This window comes from Helobdella robusta (genome assembly GCF_000326865.2).
Source record: "Helobdella robusta unplaced genomic scaffold HELROscaffold_15, whole genome shotgun sequence".
Classification (NCBI taxonomy): domain Eukaryota; kingdom Metazoa; phylum Annelida; class Clitellata; order Rhynchobdellida; family Glossiphoniidae; genus Helobdella; species Helobdella robusta.
Window position 1 is genome coordinate 2,648,790 of NW_008703839.1, and position 25,018 is coordinate 2,673,807.

A 25,018-nucleotide genomic window follows, 5' to 3' on the forward strand; every position below is an offset into this window, starting at 1 on the left:
ATTCGTAATACTTTTAAACGATAAGCATGCCAGAGCGTTAAGTATATAACATATATTGAAGGTACGCATTATTGCATAGAAAATCTCATCTAAAACATATGTTTGCTTAGCTCGATAGCTGTTAATGTAAACAAGGTTGAGCACCAGCCAGTATAACATTGAATAATTTAACTCTAATTAACGAACGAGTTTAAAAGATTTGTTGGTCAAATTAAAACATTTTCGATGACTTTCAAACTCCTCGTAACTTCAACGTCGTCAGTGGTTTTCTTGAGATCCAACATGAACAACTTCATGAGACGGGTCTGCATTCATTTTTCTTATTTATTCGTTTTATAATTTATATTTAAATATATAACTAATCTATGTTATCGACTGATTATTTACATTTCAACCTTTTTTCCATAAAAAGTTTTAATAAATGACTGTGTTAGCCACCTTAACATCTTTCTTCGACGACCTGTGGCTGCCACTTCTACTACCACTGCTTTTCGCGTTTTCACGACAGCTGCCGCCATTTGTCTATTCCAAGACACTAACACTAACATAACGACACTTCTTATTTGAATGATCTCTCAAATATATTTTTATGGAGCATAAACTTTCAAGCTCGAAGTGTTTATTTATGAATGCGTGTTATTTTGTGGACCTTGCTCCTTGCCCTCGCCTGCTTGCCTGCCTGATTGCCTTATTTTAGTTTTTCAAATCATTTGCTCGTGTTTTGCGGCGTTATCGTTAAAAAAGTTTTGATGTATTAACCTTTTTTAGTATTTCAAATTGTAAATTGAATTGGCATGCAGTCAGAGAACGAGGTAGATCGGTGGACTATATTGATTTTTAAAATTTAAATTATTATTATTAATTAACATGTGTTGCAAGGGCAGAAAAGGATCGTAGATTTTTTTTGCGTTCAGTTGTTAACTAGAAACTTTACCGATTGAGAATATTTTTAAAACTTCACCACATTGAATAACAATAATAATTAAATCTTTTTGAACGAACAGCTTTCAAGACACGCGTCTGATGGCAACCTCTGCCAAGGAGCGTCCACTGATAAGTGTGAGTAGGGATGATGAAGATGGGGATGACAATGAGGTTGATGACGACGGATGACAGAGATAGTGATGACGATGATGAATAGAACGAAGAAGTTATTGATAATGATGATGGTGGTTTAAACTATTATTTTTAGCTAATAAATTAGATGATGATCAAATTACGAAATAAATTTTGAACAAATACGTTAACGCATGCGTTAATGACAATGACAATAATTTCATGTTAATGAAAATCATTTTATTGAATTTTTTTAAATGTTTATTACCGTTTATAATGTCAGAAGGAAATTGTTAAAGTAAACTTTCAATTCAACAAACACAATTAAAAATAATTGATTTTTCTTACCAGCTGAACGGTAAGATAGACTGGTTCAATGAAATGTATTGTAAACAATCATAACCCAAACCAATCCTCACCAGTTCTGAGAGGAAAAGTTGCCATGGTGACTGGATCAACCAGCGGAATTGGTCTAAGCATGGCGAAAAGTCTGGCACTGAGAGGCAGTGACCTTGTCATTCATGGGTTTGGGGATCAGGCGACCATTGACCAAATTAAATTAGATTTTGAGAGGTGAGTATTATAACATTTTATTTTTGAAAATGTTCTACAATTTTAAACTAAACTTTTATGTTGCGTTAACATACTGCATCCTCGATTTCTACATCGTACACATAATAGGTTTCAGTTGTGAGTTACCTACGCGATATTTAAATGTTAAGAATTGTACATACTTAAACGTACGCGCTCCTGTTCAATTGTGATTTATGCATGCACGAATATTATTGATTGCTGCATGTAATGGTTAACCACTTTTGCTTGCGGAATACGCTGTTTCTTCGCTACTGTATAACGCAGCGACACCTAAAAAAACACAACTCATACATTAACTTTCCAATTATTATTAGCAACTGTCATTCATAATTTTTAAACCATTTTTATTTCCACCTGATAAGAAAATACAACGTCAAGTGTCACCACTTTCCGACGGATCTGACCAAGCAGGATGAAGTAGAAAAGATGTTGCAGGAGATTGCAGGACTGCATCCGAATGGAGTCGATGTTCTCGTCAACAATGCAGGTTGGCTCGCTAGTCGTTTTTTTCGACGATGGCGAAGAACATGCAGTAAAGTCCCACCCCAAATATTTATTTATATTTATATATTTATATTTATATGTTTATTTATTTATCTATCTATTGTTGATTAAATTTTGCATAGTTTGCAGCAGCGTGTCCATTATTACACGGAGCATATTTAGTACAAAAATTAGTTATTTATCATAAAACCAGTTTGTAAGACGCCGAGTATAGATACAAGAATGTTTGCGTAGATAAAATAATAACGAAAAAATACAACATCTAAATTAATTAAGTTTCTTTTGACTTTTAAGAATTGTCGCTGCCGGTTGGCCGTTGTGTCCAGTTGCTGAATGAGTTGGTTGTTTGGTTGTTGATGATCTGGTCTGAAATATGACCAGTCGTTCTCAAATGTGGTTCAATGTGATTTGTTGTAGTTGCATGCAGTTGTTTAATTTGTAGTTGATGTTTATTTAGTTATGACTTAATATTATTTATCGTACACCCTTTGTGGATATTTCCTGTTAATTTAAATGTTGTGTTCTTTCGTTGTTATTTTTTGTCGCCAACATTCTTGTATTTATTTATACTCGGCATTTTAATAATTGTTTCTATGAATGCAACTACTTCTTGCTAGGGACGGGCGTTAATATATGTCTTCGTCATCGTCCATAAATTTAAGATGCTCGTACAAATAGCAGATACATTACGGTGAACATTTTTTACACTACAATCATTTTCACATAGACCTTAAAAAAAGACAACAGACAATATTTTTAACTCTACTAATAACCACTGCCGTGTAAAACAACAACAAAATACTGCTGTATTTGATAATAATAATGTTATTATTATTATCATAATAATAATGATATTGTAATAATATAATATAATATGCAATAATATAATAATATCTAGTGGCGCGATGATGTAATGGTTAAGGTGCCTGGCATTGTTGACGCAGTGTCCGGGTTCGAATGCAAAATATCTCCACCTAACACATGCAAAAGTGTGTGATGCGTTGATCCACGTGTGTATTGTTGTAATAATAATGATAATGCGTCTCAGTCGTATGCCACGGCGCTATATAAAATGACATTATTATTATTATTATTATTGTTGTTGTTATTAATAATATTAATACTATACTATTAGTAATAGTACTAGTAAGTAGTATTAATATTCATGGTAGTGGTAGTAGAAGTAGTATTAGATTAGTATTAGTAGTTGTAGTAGAAGCAGTAGCAGCAGCAGCAGCAATAGTCATTTTAGTAAGAGTGGTAGTAATGGCAGTCATAAAATAATTTCTGGTAAAAACTTTATTAATAAACTCCTCCAGGTTTTCAGCACGTTTCGAAAGTCCAGGAATTTCCAGTAGAGAAATGGAACGATTTGATAGCTGTCCTGTTGACGGCACCCTTCCTTCTCTCGCGATCTCTTCTGCCAAAGATGTTGGAAAAAGGTAATCACTCATTCGACTTTATATGGTAATTAGTTGTTGATGATGTTTTGGTTGGCGGTATTGTTGTTGTTGTTTGTTTGTTTGTTTGTTGCAGAAAGTAAAGTTGTTTTTGCTGATGTGATAATATATGTTTTATTTGTTCAGGTTGGGTTAATAAGAATTTGTTCAAATTTCATTATTCGTATTAAATGGAAATTTTAATGTGATAATGACGGTAATAGTTTTATAAAATGAAAAGATTAGACTGATGATGTTGAAAAGGGTGATTGACGATGATCATTATAGACGTTTGCAATGATGACGATGATCATGCTAAAGATGTTGTCTGTGACCTTTTTAAAAATAACGATGATGATGATGACAAACAATGAACATTATGACAATGAAGGTTATGATAACAATAATTATCATTGATGATCAATGATAATTATGATGATGACGACAATGATGAAATATAACAATGATGATGATGATGACCTCAAATATCACTGAACACCTAAACACATCAAGGATGGGGACGCATTGTAAACATTGCATCTGTCCACAGTTTGAAAGCCTCGCCCTTCAAAGCAGCTTACTGCTCGGCCAAACACGGCCTGGCCGGGCTGACAAAGGTTGAATTATATTTTTTTGTGTTGTCAACGTGTTAATAATGTGTTTCTGTTCGTATGTTGTTAGCGTGTTCATCTAATTTTATGTGTACATCTGATGTACCGAGTAGGTACAACATGATTTACGTGTGGTGAACAATTTTGACGCTTGTGTTAATTAATAGCAAACATTTCATGCTATGCACTCTGACTCTGATATTTGTGAGCACTATTTTGAGCAATTTTTAAGAAAATAAAGAAAAAGAACCGTTTTATATATAAAATCAACCACAAAAAGGTCGTCTCATCAGACACACTACCAAAAATCTTGGCCACCCGTAAAAATGTTAGCCTCCCTCCTGTTAAAATTTAAACATTTACAAAATTTTGTCCCCCTGTCAAAGTTGTCTAGATCCGTCCCTGTTCAATAGGTTTAAACTTTACAGTTTTCTTTCCAGCTGCAAGCTTCTATTACATTATCTCATCTGCCAAATCAACATTTGTCCCATCTGTCCTAAATTTCAATTTTCATTTGCTAAATAATTAACTTTCATTCGCCAGGTGACTTAATATTATTTTTCGTTCGCCAGGTAATTGCCCTAGAAACAGCCGGCAGTGGGGTGACGTGTAATGCCATCTCGCCAGGCTATGTTGAAACGCCAAGTTTGTAATCATTTTCATTGTTTCAGTATTGCCTTCTATAGCAACATTAGATCATTAAGATACAAAATACTAATTTTATGCTCCATTGTATGTGTTTAATATTAATTAGAAGTTTAATAAACTGATGGAATCTTCTACGATGTTTATAAAAATTAAAGTAGTCATGTATAACCAACCTTCGGATTGAATGGAATGGAATTAAAAAATTGTGATCTGTTAATTTTTATCTCTTGTTTTTTTTATCTGTTAACTGTACAGACAGCAAAAACAAAATTTGAAATCAGCAGAAAATAAAGTAAGGTTCATATAATGAAAATAATTGTTGGCTAGAACCAGATGACTACTCACAAATTTATTGCTACGTCTGAATCAATTTTGTTGAAAATATATTTTGTAAGGGAAATAATCAGCATATAAGACTGATAATTTATAGTCATAATGTACTGAAGTCCGTGCCATAAATATTCCATCCGTAAATAATTAAAATAATGAATCACAATGATATAGAGCAAACCGAATTACACATTTATCACACATTTATCATTTATCACTGATATCACACACGCACACACACGCAAGCATGTTTAAGAGGAAATTCGTTTGATGTGTCTGTTTTGACCTTTAACGTGATATTTTATATTAATTCGGTATATTTTTTCCACTTATGCTTTTAATTTGTAGCAAAATGCTCGTAAAAGTATTTCTTAGTGACTAATTTCTTAATTAATGTACAATATCTAGATAGCTATGTGTTGATATGTTATGAAATATACGGATATAGTTGAATCATCGAAATTATCAAAATTAGTAATTTCAGTGAAAAGTGCTTTCTTTCCTCTTTATAGTTTTGAAAATGCAAGTTCAGGCTTTGGCAGACAGGGAAAAGATAACTTACGATGAAGCAAAAGTTGGTTGTTGGTTGTTTGAGTGAATGTTTTGTTGGCTGGATGATTGATTGATTGGCTGATTGAATTGATTAATTTGTTGTTGACTTGTTGGTTGGTTTATTTATTGGTTAGTTGTTTGGTTGGCTAGTTGACTGGTTGGCTAGTTGAGTGGTTGGCTAGTTGGCTGGTTGATTGGATGGTTGACAGGTTGATTGTCTGGTTAGTTAGTTGGTTGGATGGTTGGTTGGTTTATAATCTGTTTGCCTCATGATTTCCTTGAGTTTTATGTTCACTTTTATGTTTGGTTGTTAAAAACTTTTATGATCTAATCAATATTTCAACGTTTTTTTCAAAAAATAACAAATAAATGCAGTTACAAATAAATGCTTATCATAGGATTTTATAGATTTTTAGTGAAGTTTACAGATTGAGGAAATAATAAAAGAGTGAATAAGTGACATGGAATGAATGATGAATGAGTGAACGATTGAAATGGGTATTGATGACTAGATGATTGACAGATAGGTTAAATAAACACGCGCTGATGGCAGGTACTGATTGACTGATCGCTAAAAAAGGGTTAATAATGAAGTGGTCGAGTTCAAAATGGTGATGGTGATGATGTTAAGGATGGCGATGAGGACGACGACGATGGTGGTGACGGCAATGGAGAGGATGATGGTGATGATGGGGTTTGAAGAATTTATGGAAATCAAAAATAAAAAAAATTATGGTGATCAATTTTAATGTGATGAACTCTGCTATGACATCATCGATGATGATGATTATGTCGATGTGTTTGTTCGTTGTGGTGATTATATTAATGATAACGATGAGAATGATGATTATGATGATGATGGTGATGACGACAATGAAGAAAAAGATGATGATGATGATAATAGTAATGATGATGATTATGATGGCAAATGTCTTTCCAGCGATAATAATTTAATCTTTTTAAACCACAAACAGAAACAGTTCCTTTCTTCTTTCCATCCATCGAAGGAGGCAGTTAAAGTTGAACAGGTGTGTTTGTGTATGTGTGTGCGTGTGTGTGTGCGTGTGTGTGTGTGTGCGTGTGTGTGTTTTGTTCTATGTATATATCCCGGATGTGAGTGTTATGTTTGGTCGTTGTATTTGTGTTGCACTTGTTTTATTTTCCTGTTTATTATTTGGTTTGTTTGTGTTGCTTGTAAGCGTTGTTTGTTATTTGTATTGTTCGTTGTTTGTGTTGCTAGTTTGTTTGTGTTGTTTGTGTTGTTTGTTTGCATTGTTTATTATTTGTGTTGTTTGTTTGCGTCACGTGTTGCGTGCTAGCATATCGTTGGTGGTGGCTGGTCAACGCAAACGATACATGCAACTGTTGTGTTCCGTGTTGCTGTTGTTTTTATTTTCATCACTCGCCGACTTTATTTAAAAGTCGGCGAGTTTGAAACTCAAAACCACACCGCACTGCCCGGTGCTATGCTTGCGAAGATTGCGCAGACGAACATTCGACAAATGAAGGTTGCTCATGTAGGTCAGGTCCGCAGTGCAAGTGTCAAAACGTCTTGACCCAACCCAGATGTTAAATGGGAACAAATTAAAAAATGAATGACACTGCGTTTGTAAAATCTGCGTTAGGAACGATTAACACATTTTATTTGTTGTATTTTAATGGCTCTGATCGATGGGTATATTTCGTGAACAGTTTAAATCGCATTATTTTGTGAATCTAGCAAAATTTATTCAGCGTTGCTGTAGATTTGTTAGCTCTTTAACGTTTTCAATCAATGGCGCCTTCGTAAATGACCATCATTGAAACAGCCATTCGACTTTACGTCTTGATTGAATCATGTGCTTAAATTATTGACAGCTGAATATTTTCATATTCCATACCATTTAAAAATTTGACTAGCGCGAATGAGTCTGTACACAGAGTCTGCCTGATCATTCCGATTGCAAAAAAAAACAGCAAATTTGAAAGTGACACTAGAAGATAATGAGCCTCATTTGCATCTTTCTTCTTTTCTGCGCATTTCATTCGCGCTCACGATCCAAGTCTTTATCATATTTGCTAATTAGGTTAAACATTTCCTATTTCTTTTTTATCCTTGTTATTTATTGTTTTGTTTTATAGAGATGAATTTAAAATTGTTGGAAATCTGATTTTTGAGCAAAATAATTTAATATTCTTGATTTCCATATAGATTTAAAAACGTGTTTTTTAAATAACTTCTAAAAAGATTTCTTTCTCAAACAGTGTAATATAACTCAATCTTATGGAAGCAATAACCAACGGCTGGCAAACATTTTCTTCGCAAAATTCGTCCCCCCATCTATCGCTTATTATCTGGCAAAAATTTGAAGAAATAAGTAAAAGTTAAAAGAAAAAACCAATAAAACTGGTTTGAATAATTAATGTTCGTGTTGGGCTTCGCAAATCGCAAGTTTTTATTTCGAGAGTTATTCTTAGAGATGCAAATGCAAATCTGTCTTGAAATAAATAAGACTTTATTTTTAGGATTTAATCTCCGTTTAATTACAAAATCGCAAAAATAAATAGAACAAATAAACACTTTATAAATAATAATAATAAGAACAACAAAATTTGCTAGTCGCATATCTAGAAATTTTCTAATGATGAGCTTAAACTTGTTTGAAAAAACTCGGCGACCATTTTTTTCTGCACATCAATCAATTTTTTAAAAATTTTGCTACTAATTTAGGCTGATGAAAATGCCTTTAGTTCAATTTTTATAAATTCATATAGAGATTTCGTTTATTTTTGCCGTAACCAAGCCAGGTTGTTCATTGGAAGGGGGGAGTTTCAACCGCAAAGCTCTCCCCATGCCTACGCTTCTGATAAATGCAGGCATATTCAAGTTTTGCTTTGTTTTAGAACCAATGTGTACATGAAAGCAGGTAGTGACCACAAAAAATATTCTAAATTAAAGAAAATAACCATTTGAAACCATAATAATCGTTTTTAACCAGTTGTACCCATAATAACCATAAGTAACTTATATAAACTTATATAACCACAGTTAAACCTTTTTTCTTTTTGTATAATTTGATTTTATTGAAAGTCATAATTTTACATATATATATAACCATAACCTTGTATAATCATAATAACCACATATAACATTTATAGACATATATAACCGTAATATAAAACCAAAACAACCATAAGCTGCAGACACCGTACAACCTGCAACATAAACTTGGAAGATAAAACTTTTCGGAGCAGTTGCATTGACCGATTTGTTAACAGGGAAGGAAATGCAATCAATCCAGCGAGATCCCAGTGGCGAACGTTCCATAAATATTTTAACAATATTAAAATCAACTGCCCCCCAATAAGTAGTAGTGCAGGAATGGGGTTATATAATATATACGTATGTTTATATATGTGCAGGGAAATATAATATATATATATGTGTGTAAATGTTTTTAAACATTACGTATACACACACATACGCATACGCACACACCTACACGCATATATATATATATATATATATATATATCAAAAGACAAAAATTAATGCAGTAATTTATGAAATCTACCGAATTTTTAGCGTTGGATAGTTTTTTATTACATTTCTCAACGTTTCTAACCAAATTATTGTCATCATTATTTATTTTATTAAAGTTAGAATAATATACAGATTTCCAATTCATTCTCCATTGGATTTATCAATTATCTTCAACACTTGTTGCGGTTTATATAGAGAATTTGTAAAACGCAGGCCTTTGTCCATGTGATTTGCATTTATTGTTATCAATACTGTCCGTTACTCTTCATTATCAGTTTTTTAGAATATCACTCTTCAAGACTTTCATTGTATCATGTTGTTGATTTGTTTCCGATGTTGAAAATCGTGAAGCCATTCAAAGTTCATGCTTTATCATTCTTCTTAAAAGGACACTTTTTATTTCCTGACCGATTTTTGTGGCTCCCTCTATAAGGCTTCTCTGTTTTTAATTATCACACACTCCAGAAACATTATTTCGCCGTTGGCTCTCGAATATACGAATGCAATTTTGAACTTAAGTAAAATTCAACCATTGAAAATTAATAACAATGAGATATGAAATTATCGCAGTCATCTTGTAATGTTTTCATTATTTTTATATTACTATACATCCGATTAATTGTCAGGTTTTAATGTTTTTATGTTGCGAGTAATGCAACACGCGAGATATTGAAAACGTTGAATTGAAGTTATTGCTGGCGTAAAATTAGTGACAAGTTATATTAACAAATTCAACGGTTGATGTCTTACGAATTGTGAATGAATTTTTCTGCAAACATTCTGTTGTATCAAAAGTTCAACATTGCTTTTCTGTAGAAGTTTCTAAGTTATTAGTTGTTGCTTGTAGTTGAACAAAATGAAATTTTTATTTTTATTTGTTTCAATGCTTAGTACCAGAAAATGTTTAAATGGACGGGTATTAAAAAAATTAGGAAACTATTAAATGGTTAGACAATGATTGATTATTATTTAATAATAATGTATGAAAATATTTGAGGAATTGATTAGAAATTTTACTTCTTGCGCTGTTTTTTTAAAGTTGAGATTTTTTAATGACGATATATTTGTACCCAGAAAATTTTAGTCGGTTACTAAAACACTACAAAAATTTGGCCATAAATAATAATAACGAGTGAAAATATTTTTCGTTGCAAAATTTAGGCTAAAAATTTTCAAAAAAAAAATCGTTAATCTAAAAATATTTTGTTTGATCACCCATGTGATCTTTCCAACTCTTTAACGAGTCATGAGACGGGGCGCCATTAATTTTCCCTCCTAATTGACGTTTTCGTCAATCTGAGTTGCAATTTTTTATTTTTCTTCTCTTTTTTGAAATTTTGTCCTGTAAATTGCAACTTTGTGAAGCTTTTTTGTTTTTTCATTCAAAAAATTGCTCTCCTTGTTATAATGAAAATGTTGGCAAGTGTGTCAGGTGATTAGAATACATGAACGAGTTGGTTGAGCCGTCATTTGAGGGCTGTGACATGGAAGCTTGCATGACGTGTTTATCGGACTGTTGATCTGTCTGTTGCTCTGTGTATGTGTGTTATGAGTGTTGTGTATATATATGTGTGTGTGTGTGTGCGTGTCTTTCTCTCTCTCTCTCTCTCTCTCTCTCTCTGTGTTGTGTGTGTGTATGTGTAATGGGTTATGTATGTATATGAAAATACCCTTAGCTGATGACGATGTCTTTTTACTAAAATGAACATATCGCACTGTAGACACATATCCGTTACACTCACTTGTCACACACACACACACTTGTAACAAACACTCACACACACACATAAACCCACACACGTGTCTGATATGTTGATAAATAAAAAAATCACGTTTCAACGTTTTTAACGAGTGATTTTGTGTTTGCTTTGCAATTAATCTTCATTTAGAGGTTGTGCTCCTGCTGCTTATTTAAACTCGTGATGATTAATGCTACTCACTGTCATCGTCATCATTCAATGTCTCTCTCTCTTACAGATCCATCGACTCATGGAGTTCATCTTGATTTTACAATTTGATTTTTTTTATCCACATTTTACAATATTTTTTATAATTATTGCCGAAAATTCCCATAATTCACCTGTTTTTCATCATTAGCATCATCATAATTGTTATCGTCATCATCATCAGTCATCACCATCAATCATTCTCACCATCAAAATCGTCATCATCATATCATCATCACACCATCACCAAAATAGCTAGCAGAGATGTGTGTGTTCCTATGCAGTGATGCCGGCACTCAAATAACCGGGTCCAACTTTGTTATGGACGGAGGCTGGAATGCTAAGTGATCAACTACCGTCTACAACATCAACAACATCAATAGCAACAATAACAACAACAGCAACAACAACAGCAACAACAACATCAACAACAACACCAACAACGACATTAACAACATCAAAAACAACATCAAAAACAACAACAATATCAACAACGACATTAACAACAACATCAACAACAACATCAACAACAACATCAACAACGTCAAAAACAACTTGACTTATCCTGAAAGAAATGTGGAACAAAAAGTAGATGAATTGGTGAATGAATGCCTGAGTGGAATGAATCAATTCACCAATGAGTGAATGAATGACTTAGTGGAATGAATCACTAAGTAAATGATCACTGTGGTAGATCAATATGTGAACGACAGAAAAAAGAAAAGAAGTTGATGCATGAACAAAGTGAATGAATGAGTGAATGATTTAACAAAAAAGTGACTGAATGCATAGATAAATGAATGAATAAATGCATAAATAAATGAGTGAATGAATGAGTGAATGATTAAATGAATGAAAAAAGAAAGAACGAAAGAGTGAATGAATGAATAAACAAAAGAGTAAAAGATTGATGTATTATTTTCATGGTGAAGAGACAATGAAAAACTAAATGACCAAGCATAATATTAATTAATACCTAAATGAATGAACGAAAGGGCAAAGGTTGAAAAGTTACAGAAATGTCGATTGAATAGTAACACGCTTATATATGATTTAAATATTTAAATGTTTGTAGATTAGCGTTGAACAATAATTTATTTCGCCATTATTTTGAAGTCCAATCCAGAGTTTGTATATTATTTATTTTTGTATTTGAGAATTTATTTCAATGCCGATTGGTGATTGTAAACTACGATGGCTAGGTAGCAGGTCTTTGGGTCAGCTGATTGAACGAGGAATCAATTTTGAAGTTTGAACGTTGGATCGAAGAATTTCGTGGCTTGGATAATGAGAATGATGATCATCTACCTATCTATAGCGAGTTTTTTGTAAACTAAAAACAATATGAGTGATTGTTATGGATAAGCTAATGAATGATAAAGTTAAATGGAGTTGCAAATTAATGATGGACTGTCAACTGAATTGTCCAGCGATGAGAATTAGGCGGGGCGATGCGGGGATGCTTCTCCATACTTGACCGTAAAAAAATTATTGAAAAATCAGGGGAATATATAGAAATAAAGTATACGGAAATTGCTGAAAAGGTCATTAGCTTGTTGTCGGCTTTATCATTTTAAAATCAGATATACCCATCCCATATTCAGACTTCAAGCTGTTAATAAATTATTATTTACATACTCTATGGCAAAGCAAATGGAACCTAGCTAACACTTTTCTTCGACAAGTATACCCATATCCAGAGAAAAGAAATACAAAAGTATGCTTTAATCGCCAAAGAAAATGTCTTGCAGATAAAATTGTAAATTATTTATTAAAAATAATCTTGGTAAAAATATTTTAAGAATGCTGTTAATGGCAATAGTGATAAGTAACGTTTCACTGAACAGTTGCACTAATCTCAAAAAGTCACTGATGAAAATTCGAAAGATGGCCGCAAGAACTAACAAAATAGCGAGATACAACAAGATAACAGATGCTACTGACCAACAAGTAGAACACGTGCATGTGACATTTATTACGACAACGACAATGCAGAAAACTTAACGAAGATGATTGAATGAAGCCTGTGAATGAAATCAGATGAAAATGCAGATGATGTTGAGAAAAGTTTTAAAAAGATGGTGCTGAATATAAAATGAAGATTGTCAATCTATTATCTCCTACGCACGTTTCACTTTGAAGTTTCCGGCTGTCACTTTCCAGCATCAGCGTGTTTTTATCGGATTTCTTAATTGGAGAGTTTTATGAATCATTAGATCTTCAAATTCTGAGAGCGGAAGCCAGTATATCTTTGTTGTATTTTCTATCTTCACCGGAAGAGTGTTTGCAAAAAGTACGAATGATGAACATCGTCACCAAAAATTCAACGGCACACACGATGATTTAATTTTTTAACTTTCATCTTTCTTTTTTTGAATGATTCTTAAAATAACTTGCCTTATTTTTGCGTTGGTGTACATTTTTGTACAGTTCACATTGATGCGTGATCATTCATGAAGTTTCACGCTCTGGCATGGCATAACGTTTGAGATGGAAACAATTTGGAAGAATTATTTTTTTGGCGTGATTTTTTTCATCTTGATGCTTTTGTAAGGTAGCACAAGTATAATCTTACAATCCATCATCTATTTGAAAAGAGCTTGATAGGTCGGAAAAGCATTTTCAAATCCAACATCATTCACATTTGGTTGAAACCATTCGAGCTTCCATCTGATAGCCGTATTAATTTTTTCCTTAAACTTTTTTGTATTAAAGATACGGTTTAATTATTATCACCATCCACCCACGTTTTCCTTTTTAGATTATTCATTTGTTTTCTTTGGTGTTTCTCAAGATTTCTTCTGTTGCAGAAACTTCTTTTGATGAGGAATAAAATTTTGTTCCCTCAGTTGTTAAACTAAATTGAGCAAATTGCTTGTAAAGTCACGTCATCGTCAATTTTCTTGCTTTGAATACAATCGATTTATTCTGCTACTGCTTTTATGTAACTATTTATTTAATTTTTGTTCATTAGTTTGTTGATTTTTCGTTCGTTATAATATTTGTAGGTTTATTAATATTTCAATCTACCTACTCCCAACTATTTATTGGAGCATTCGTCATATTAAGCCTCTATTTTCTTTCCATTTGATACATGATGAAAAATTGTATTTCTTTTTAACAAAGATAAAGCGTTAAGTTGTATTTCTCGAGTGAAGTTATAAATTTTGTATCTTCAAGATATCCGCACATATAAATCATCACGTTGCATTTTTCCGTGGCTTTGTGCAATTCATACACAACCTACATATAAGCTTATTAACTCTTGTAACTGAAAGTTTCGAACACAACTTCGTATGTTGTCACACAAACTTTTTCATTTATTTCTATTTTCTGACGTTTTTTTTTTCACAATTCGTTTCAATTGAAACTACTTTTTTCCAAGTACCCTCCTTCTCAAACAACGTAATAATTTTCTCCGTTCACTGGTAACATAATTTTTAAAATTAGAATATAAAAATTGTATTGTAATGAAGTAAGATTTAAAAATGCTAGTTTTACGTTTCATCTGAAGGCTTATTGATTTCCAAATTACTTAACTGCAGACAATTTCTCAAAAATATTATGTTGAAGATATGTTTCCATTATATAAATATCAGTTTATAATATATTTTTGGATACATTGAAATAACTTTAACAAATTTGAAAACTTGTAAACTTCTAAACCTCGGGCCTACCTGATTGAATACAATTCTCCGCTCCCTTGTCCTCTTATATCAACAGGACCTCTCCAGTCTCCATATTATTAATGTCTCTTGCTTTCGTTTCTTCAACACCACGCATCATCTATTCTTTATTAAATCACTCATCTTTCTTCGCCACGTTACTTTCTTTCTCCAATTTCAAAAATTAATTTCATTTTTAAAAAAAACTGCTTAATTTTGTGACATGTGGAATTATTTGAATCATCCGTCATTTTAATGGGTTTATAGTTTCACTTTTGATGAATATAAATTTTCATTTAATTTTATTTAATATTTATATTCTTTATTTATTTTGTAATTTATTTATTATTTATATTCATATTATTTAAACATAATATGCTGACTTTTTTCACTGGCTTGAACGTTAAAATATTTTTTTTATGAACATATATTTTATAAAGTTTTAACTTGCTTGGAACAACTTGCATAATATTTTAATTACTATTTGTTTGAAAAAGTGTTTTGGTTTGATTATTTTACACTTTTCAAAATTTTTAATTCGTTTTAATTAAAAATATGTAATTTGTCACTAATATTTTTTGATGTTTTTAAACCTTTTAACAATTTCACAAACTTTTTTTATTGCTTCAATTTAAAAGACATTTTTTACCGCTTTTAATCAACTTATCAATTTTTCAATTAGTTTCTAATTAAATAATTGATATATTTTAATAATCAATTATTAACTTGATTATACTTTTTTGAATAATTGATTTATTTATTGTAAGTATTTTTATTGCTTCAATTTAAAAGACGTAACTTATTTATTGTAATTGGTTAATTTTATCATAGCAAATTTGTTTGAAAGATTGAAAAATAGTTATGCGTCTGTAAACGAAATGCTTAATTTGCTTGATTTGCTAAATATTTTTGGAGTGGCTATGATGTTTAACCACAACATTGGTAATTACTGTACATTTTTACGCGTGAAACTATGAAAAATAGCTATTAACACACTTGAGATATTACGCTAAACCTCATTCACCAAAAACCCAACAACCATATTTTATTTGTGGTTTATTAAAAAATTTTACAAGACTTATTAAAATGAAAAATTCATTCTACTAATTTTTATAAAATTTTAAAATAATAATGATTAAATAAAATTTAAACGTTGTTATTAAATTACGAGAACAATTAAAACAACAACATTTAGATCATAATGATAAATTAAAATTGTTTTTAAGATTTTTCAAAAATAACTCTTAATATTTAATAAAATGGAATAAATACGTTCAAGTTACAACGGGAATTAAAATATTTAAATGAAACAATCTATTTCAGTGTACAAGTTTATAATGATAATTTAATAATTTCTTCTACATAACAGCATAGTGGTGATTATTCATCATTGTTGCCATCATTGTAGACCATCTTCATCATCGCCAAACATCATTCTACATCTTCATGTTGGTCAATGCTTTCATGACGTTATTTTTCAAGTTAATATATCGTCGTCGTCACCATTATAGTTTGTTTCTTTGGTGAACTCAGTTTATTGTTATTATTATTATTTCACATCATTAACATCATCAGCAACAACATGATATCATCGTCATCTACTTTAACAACCTGACGTCATCTTCATCAATTTAAAATAATAATCATCATACCATCATCAACCTAAAATCACCATCATCATATCAATCTAATCACCATAATCATCACCAATTTCACAACGACACAATCATCATTCTCATCTGCAACATCTACCTCACATCTTGTTTGTTTTCTCTGCTTGTTGAAGTTGAGAGATAGATAGATAGATAGATAGATAGATAGATAGATAGATAGATAGATAGATAGATAGATAGATAGATAGATAGATAGATAGATAGATAGATAGATAGATAGATAGATAGATAGATAGATAGATAGATAGATAGATAGATAGATAGATAGATAGATAGATAGATAGATAGATAGATAGATAGATAGATAGATAGATAGATAGATAGATAGATAGATAGATAGATAGATAGATAGATAGATAGATAGATAGATAGATAGATAGATAGATAGATAGATAGATAGATAGATAGATAGATAGATAGATAGATAGATAGATAGATAGATAGATAGATAGATAGATAGATAGATAGATAGATAGATAGATAGATAGATAGATAGATAGATAGATAGATAGATAGATAGATAGATAGATAGATAGATAGATAGATAGATAGATAGATAGATAGATAGATAGATAGATAGATAGATAGATAGATAGATAGATAGATAGATAGATAGATAGATAGATAGATAGATAGATAGATAGATAGATAGATAGATAGATAGATAGATAGATAGATAGATAGATAGATGATTGGTGGCCTCTTGTGTTGATCACGCTGTCACATCTGGGATTGAAAATCATTCAAATTTGAAAGTATCATCACTGCTTGATTATCAATCCAGGATCCCCACAATATCAGCAACTGATATCAATTGTTTTGTTGGTCCAATTTATTTTTTTTCATAAGTGATTATTCAAACTAACAAACTTTGTTCGCTGTCAAGATGTATCATTCAAGTGCTCATCATCATTGTGATTACAATGGCAATCATTCTTATGAAATTTTCATAGCAATTACGTTTTTTAGATCATTTTTTAACATCATTAACAACATCACTATCAGCTGTTGTTACTCTTCATCCCTACCATCTCCAGTACCATCATTTTCATCATTACAAACACGCACACAATAAATTTAATTCAAAGTGGTCTGTTTACACGACTATTAAGTTCATTACTTTATTGCTTTTGTCAGGACACTGTTCATCACTGCAGTCACTCTATTTTTGTCATCATCATTATCACAATCTTCGTCATCTTTGTCGTTGCATCGTCATCATTTTAGATAATGACGAAGATCATCGTCGTTATTCAAAAACATCTGCAAAAAAATTAGCCTCATTCTTTCTCTTTTACTTTCTGCGTAACGAACATAAATGTTTCTATCAGTCTTATGAAAGTCATTCAAAATTTATAAATCAAAAAATTATTTTCATAAAAAATATTATATCTTTCAAGTTGCGTCACAATTGAAAGTAGTTTAAACGAGATGTGGTGAGATTTGATGGTGGGAGACTAGATGGGCTTGCTTGGCACTTCAGACATGTGGGTGGTGGTCATGTTCTTCCTGTTGCACGCTCCTTCCGACACACCAGCTTCACAGCATCTCTTGAAGCAAAACATTTTCTTAATCTGTTCTCTGAATATTCTACCGCTGAGTGTGTAGAGGAAAAAATTATTTGCAAACGCTGTCATGAAGAGGAGGTCCGTGTAGTTTTTTGCCATTCTGCGGACACTTTTGTGTATGCTGAGGTAACCATTCAGTGACAACGTGTCAAAAATGCTATAAATGAAACTTGGAAGAAATGCGATGAGGTACGTGCTGGAAACTAAAATGAGAGTTATTGTCAACTGCAAACTTTTGTCTTCCTTGCGTTTGCGTTTGCGTTCGATTTGTTGCACGTGAGGCTGCGGTTCGTGCTTCGGCTCAACTGGTGAGAGTGGTTTTTGTTGATGCGGTGTCAACTCGTCTGCTGTCATCTGTTGTTGTTGGTTCATTTTGTTGTTTGTTGCGTCATTGTTGTGGTTGTTGTTTGTTTTTATATTGTTTACAATATTGTTGCTTTCGATACGGTCGTTTTCTTCAACGCAGTTGTTTTTGTTGTCGTGCAGTTGTTCCATCTCAATGTCTTGAGTTTGTTGCGGAGGTCTCAAGACAGAAATTTTCTTGAATTTAGAAATGTTTTTACATCCTAAATTGTTTTGAAAATCTTTCTTACAATAAATGTCATTTTTGTGGCTGCTCACCGTTGTAGTCACCGCGTTATTCCTCGCAACTGAAGCCGATGCAGTTCTTCTCTTGTTTCTGGTTTTTGTGATCTGTGCAACTCTGATGATGATGAAACTGTTGAAAACTATAATTATGAAGGCTGGAACTACTCTGTAGACAATATTCTCGACTGTAATGAATACGCCTGAGCTCGTTTGAACGACCGAGCAAATGTTGTAAGTGGTGTTCAAATCAATCAACGCCACATGCGTCGGTAGCGTGGTCAGTAAAATGAAAACTAATGATAATAAACCAGCATAGGAAGATCTGCGTACGTTACAAAACTCTTTGAAATGAACTGGAAAGTAGACTGCCCAGAATCTTTCAATGGTGAAGAGCAAAATTAAGATGCTGGAACAGTTGGAGGCCAGGTCGACGAAGAACAGCGTAGTCATACAACTTGCTCTGCTGTGCGTCAGGGCATCATAGTTCCAATCAATGATGCCCCAGCATTTGAAGATGGCTAACGTTTTACGGAAAAAAATGGAAATTAGGTAGATGGAATCTGAAAGAGCCAACAGGAGCAAATAAACGTTGGATGAGATTTTCCTCATGTCACGTGACGTGAAGACGGCAAGGCTGATGAAGTTGCCGACCAATCCGACAATGATGAAAACAACGGAAAGACAGATGAAGATCTTCAAAGATACGATGACACTCTCGCTGTTAGTCCTCATGGCGTCACAACTTCGATCGCCAGGTGGAGCGACATCAGTGACCACGTTGTTGTCCTGCTCGTCTGTTGACACCACTTCCGCTGGAGAGGTCATGGACATCAAGATCATTTGCAGGTTGTAATCGGTCAACGTTTCGTTTGATGGCATGGTAAACAAATTATTATTAACGTATTAACGTTCTATCAGGAAAACGTATTTTCCTTGATTTGCTGTTGGTCCGATGTTTATTTTCTTATTTATTAAAAAATGTAGAACATTACAATTTAATATTTACTCAGAGGGGTTGTTTGGAATGTAAGCAACCTTCGCTTTCAAAATGATTCTTCGTAAATTTGAGTTCAAATATAAACCTGTGAAAAAATTAAAAATGTTAACAATATTGATAGCGATCATTTTGAAACCATAGTAATGAATGAACTAAAAATAAGGATGATATTTTGCTTAACGAAACAAGATTGAAAATATTGTTTATATTATAACGTTAATAAATGATACAAAATGTTTTCTAATGCTGATGAAGTGATGGCAAGGACGATAGTGAAGTTATAATTTTAAAAATTTTAATCCTGAAAAAACGCATTCACGGTATCACGTTTATAGTTCGGTCAGGAAATAATGAAGATGGTATTGTGATATGGACCCCATAGAATCCCAGTAAATAGCTTCTTAATTAAGTTTTCAATGAACTCGCATTGTTAAAAACTCTTCACGATTTTGTATATAATGGAGGGATCATCTATCTTTTGTGTTATATTTTATTGCATTGATTAAATTATTTATTTTTTTAAATATCTCATATTTGTTAGGAAAACCTTGTGAATTATTTTACCCACACAAAACTGCTCCGAACGTTTTCGTGTTTTTTTAACTTACATGAAATTGCAAAAATTATTATTTATTAATATAATACAAAAATATAAATATATCGGTACTAAAATTGGAATTACAAATACATTCTTAAGATAGTGTATTAAATATTCTTTAAACACAAAAATTTCACATAAATATTTCACATTAACAAGAATGAAGAAACGGAAAACATACAGTCTGGCTTGCGTGCATTGCAATGCACGAAAACTTTTCTTGCGAAACAATTGAGTTGATTTCTGCAAAAACATGCACAATCACCAAATGCAGCATCTATACGTCAAGTTCTTCAGTTCTTCAAATTCATGACAAGAAATTAAGTGTAAAAAACACGACAAAATTGCCTTACTACACTTTCTACTAACAACAACAGCAGCAAAAACATATTTGACAGAGGTTTTCGCCAACGGCACGTATTGAAAACTTGCTTTATAACAATCAAAAGCATACATTAAAACATTTGCATCGAAAATTGCTTCAGATTTGAACCCAATTAAACAGGACATTCAGCACACAATCGATAATCCACCACAAACAATAAAATGCCAGTGAAGTGACTTCCTCGTCGTCTGCCGGTTCGTCATTTTAAAGATTGTGTGTGAGGTGTAAGATGGAACTTCCGTGCAATCATCGTACAGAAATGTCAGAGGATACGTGAAGACTTCAAATGCAAATGACCGTCTAATTTAATTCTGCACCATCTGTAACTTTAACATTTTTCTAATTTGTTTAATGGTGGCACACCAATTAAAAATACTACGCTAGGCAAAAACGCAAGAACACGTGAACAACAACAAAATTGTAGCAAACATCAACTAATTGACAAAAGAAAAGTTGCGAGCAACAAATGTTAAACAATTACGTGACTTGTGTATTTTTTTATTTTAAAACCCAACAGATGTTTAAATGTTATTAACCCCATTAGACATGTTTTTTTTAACCACAGTTATATTCAATTTTTATAATTTTGTTTCTATCGGCTTTTTATATTTTTTTAAAATTTTCATTTTTATTTTTAAACCTTTAAATGAAAATTTAATTTTAGGTTAAAAAATAAAAGATAAAAAAAATGAAAAAACGACAACAAGGCAAATAAACGAAGGAATGTTTGGTGCTGACAGTGAGAACATCTTCCATCCCAACCAACAACCAACATCAATGTTTTCAATTTTGTTTAGCGAGCATACAAAATTTTTTGTATGTAGGCAGCAGCCAAAGTATATAGGAGGGTTGTGTTGGTTGGGAGATGGATGGATGGTTGGATGGATGGATGGGTGGGTGGATGGATGGATGGATGGATGGATGGATGGATGGATGGATGGATAGATGGATGGATGGAGGAATGAATCAATAACGTGGAAATAAACAACATCACACCACGCACACACACCACACACACACACATTCATACACATAACACCTACACATTTTTTTAAATTACTTTGTTCTATATGTGTACCTAACTTGTTACAAAAACGGTCATATCAATGGTAGAACAACAACGTACAATACAATATTTTATTCCTTCCTCATAATGGTAAAATATAATAGCAAGAAGGCAGGATGATTGTGGTAGAGTTCACTGAAGAACTCATCAAGCACAATCACCTGGAACATAAAATTTCAAAATTCTGCAAAAATATCATTTGTTATCAAGAAAGACAAAAATAAACTGGAAAAAGAAATGTTAAATTCACTTGTCCAAAATTTTCCAGTAAACACACATCCATACTCACCCACACACATCCATTCTCACTCACACACATCCACACTCACTTATTTACACATTCATGAGAGCATAATGCTACAGGTAGATTAAATAAATAAAGTAAATTAAATTAGATAAATAATTTATCTTCAAGACGTGTTTCTTACATCTTCAGATCTAATTAAAACGTTAATTAAATGAGTTTCACTTTCAATACCGTTGTAAAGGTAATTGAAAATAAATTGGGAGTCGCACACACAAACCACACACCCAGGTCTTGCCGGATCGATACAAAATGAGATCTTCAACGGTTTTTTAGAACTAGGTTCAACTATTTTTGTTGATTTTTCGTTACTTATTTCATTGTAACGATCTGAATGTTTTTTTTTATAACCAGTATGAATGGCTGTCTGGCTGTCCTCGTTTTAAAATCGTCTGACCATTTAATGTTTGCACCTGTAGAAATTTTGTTGATTTGTGGCAGGTTTTCTGACTATTGAAATGCTGCAAATTAAAATTAAATATTTCCGAAACAAATTTGTTGTTTACATTTTGACTGTTGTTGTTGTTGCTGCTGCTGCTGTTGTTGTTGTTGCTGTTGTTGATATGCTTTTGTCTAGTGACTAGTTAGTGGATCGTTGTCCAGCGTTTGTTTGTTGAGGTAACAGATGTTTTCATGTTATTGCAGATATCGATCAAAAGTAAACATTCATTCACCCGCAAACATACAAATTCATCCTGATACAAAACTTATTATCCAACCTGGGCTTCTTATTTTTTATGCATGCATGCACACATGCATACACACGCACACATTCATCTTACATGCTCTTGTAAGTTCGTACAATCGAACACGCTTCCGGGTCACTATCTGTCAATTTGATCAATTTGAAATGTTTCACGCCTCATCATCTTCTGTTCTAAACTTTTTTTCTCAAATTTTCTTACTTCCTCATACAGAATTGAACATTTGTGTTTATCGATAGTTTTAACATTTCTTAATATTTTTGGAGACGTACACAGATACAGATACAGACACACACACACTACACACTCACAAACACACACGCACACACAAAAAAACACACACGCACACTCAAACAAACTTATAAGTATACAAAAATATCATACTAGATATACGAGCGTTTACGTTGCCTACTAAAAAAATGTTCACAGAGTCAATGGAAGTCAAATTAGGCAAGGAATCATCAAGATGAGGCATTCACTTTTTGAAAATGATTTTTATTTCAATTAAACAATATGTTAGATACCTTTGACCAGAAATTGAAATATAATAAATTTCTCGCGTTGAACATCAAAAATCTTATTTCAATATTCGTATTTTAAATATTCTAAATGTTCTAATTTGTCATTGAATATTTCGTATTACTTATCAAATACAGCAATAAACTAAAACTGTTATTCAAGAAAAGTGTGCAGAGCATTAAATTTGCAGAACGTTATGTGAATCATCTATGAAATGCTATCAATCATGATAATCTCATTGATCAGATGGCAGAAATGAGCAGAACACAAGATTTCATCTTTCGAATTAGGATCCTTCATCAAAAGCACAAAAACAAACCTCGCGTAACAGTATCATGACCAAATATAGACATTTCAATTGAATTCATTTCAAACATTTCCTAGATGTTTTTTTTCAGATCAACTGTTTTTGAAAAATCACTATAAAAAAGCAACTGTCAGCCAAAACTCGAACATATCGAAACGAAAGAAACAGGATGAAATTTTAGGATTACCAATCCTATCCATCTGGATGGACAAGTTAAACTTCAACCTGATTCTGCACTCCCTCATTGCATGAATTTTGCCAAAAGTTTTTCACTTACGCAATTGTTATTTAGATTGAAAATTTTAGCAGCCTATTCAGTTTTTGCTTTTAAACTTGTTTTCACAGTGAGGTGCCGGATATGACGTTTTGGTATCAGGTACAAACAGTAAACCTGAATTGTCAGAACACAATGTTCTAAGAATGATTTTGTCAGTTAAATATTTAAGGGCAACTTCCTTAATATATTTAAAATCTGTTAAAAAGATCCTCAAAATAACTCTTTGATAAACCGGAAGCCAGTGAAGAGGAAAAAGAATTGGCTTGAACTAATCTTATAAACTTTATTTGTCATTGTTCTGTGTTGACTTATTTCTGTTAACTATCTTATAACGTATAAACTGTAATTCTAAAAATGAGTTCAGTGGCGTCTTTCAAGCTCCAAATAAAAAAAATTAATTCTTTATTTAACATTTAAAGTAAAAGTTTGTAATAACAAAATTGAATTACAGCAAGATGAACAACATGTTGTCACGTCAAAATATTTTCGGAACCCCCGAACTTTTGAAAAAAATTAAATTATTTTCATTCAATTTTTTAGACGAAATTTTTGTAAAATCTATTAAAGCAGAAATGTAATCATTGCCAACACCGTTAATATCTAAGTCATCACCATTATCATTGTCGTTGTCATCGTCATCGTCGTCCTCACCATCAGCCCCATTCATATCGTGATCATTAATATCTATATCATTTTTTTCACCATTCTTATTTACGCCCACGACGCCCTCATCCTCACCATCATCATCACCATAAACATCATTATCATGGTCATCATCATAGTCGTCGTCGTCATCTTAACAAGTTTTTTATGTTATCGTTGGGGCGTTTAAATGAGGTGGAACTGGCGTGTTTCGTGATGAACTTTTTGAACTTTTAATTTTTAATAGGAGATAATCCAACGTTGACATTATCATCATCATCAACATCATCTTCATCATCATCAACATCAATATCCCTCCTTCATTATCATCATAATTGATATCACAGTTTGTTATCATTTTCACCACCATCATCCTCACCATCATCACCATCCTCATCATCATCATCATTTAGATCAACATCGTCCTTTATTTTCCTAGTCATCATAATTAGCATCACCATTAACATCACCATCACCATTATCATCATCATATATACATATGAACATGATGAGTTGAACCACC

At 32.3% G+C, this 25,018-nt stretch overlaps 2 protein-coding genes across 2 annotated transcripts; one reads left to right on the forward strand and one right to left on the reverse strand.

Annotated features, from left to right (window-relative positions):
• Positions 1 to 1,432: 1,432 nt before the first annotated feature.
• Positions 1,433 to 11,550, forward strand: HELRODRAFT_74885 (hypothetical protein; the record flags this gene model as incomplete). Its single annotated transcript, XM_009015222.1, has 7 exons — positions 1,433 to 1,629; positions 2,013 to 2,137; positions 3,474 to 3,596; positions 4,107 to 4,210; positions 4,777 to 4,853; positions 6,639 to 6,762; positions 11,458 to 11,550. 7 exons carry the CDS (start codon positions 1,433 to 1,435, stop codon positions 11,548 to 11,550), a joined length of 843 nt encoding a protein of 280 aa, XP_009013470.1.
• A 6,447-nt stretch (positions 11,551 to 17,997) lies between these two features.
• Positions 17,998 to 19,575, reverse strand: HELRODRAFT_169408 (hypothetical protein; the record flags this gene model as incomplete). The annotated part of the gene is made up of 1 exon (XM_009015223.1): positions 17,998 to 19,575. The coding sequence occupies one exon, from the start codon at positions 19,573 to 19,575 to the stop codon at positions 17,998 to 18,000; it is 1,578 nt and encodes a 525-aa protein (XP_009013471.1).
• Between the last annotated feature and the right edge of the window lie 5,443 nt (positions 19,576 to 25,018).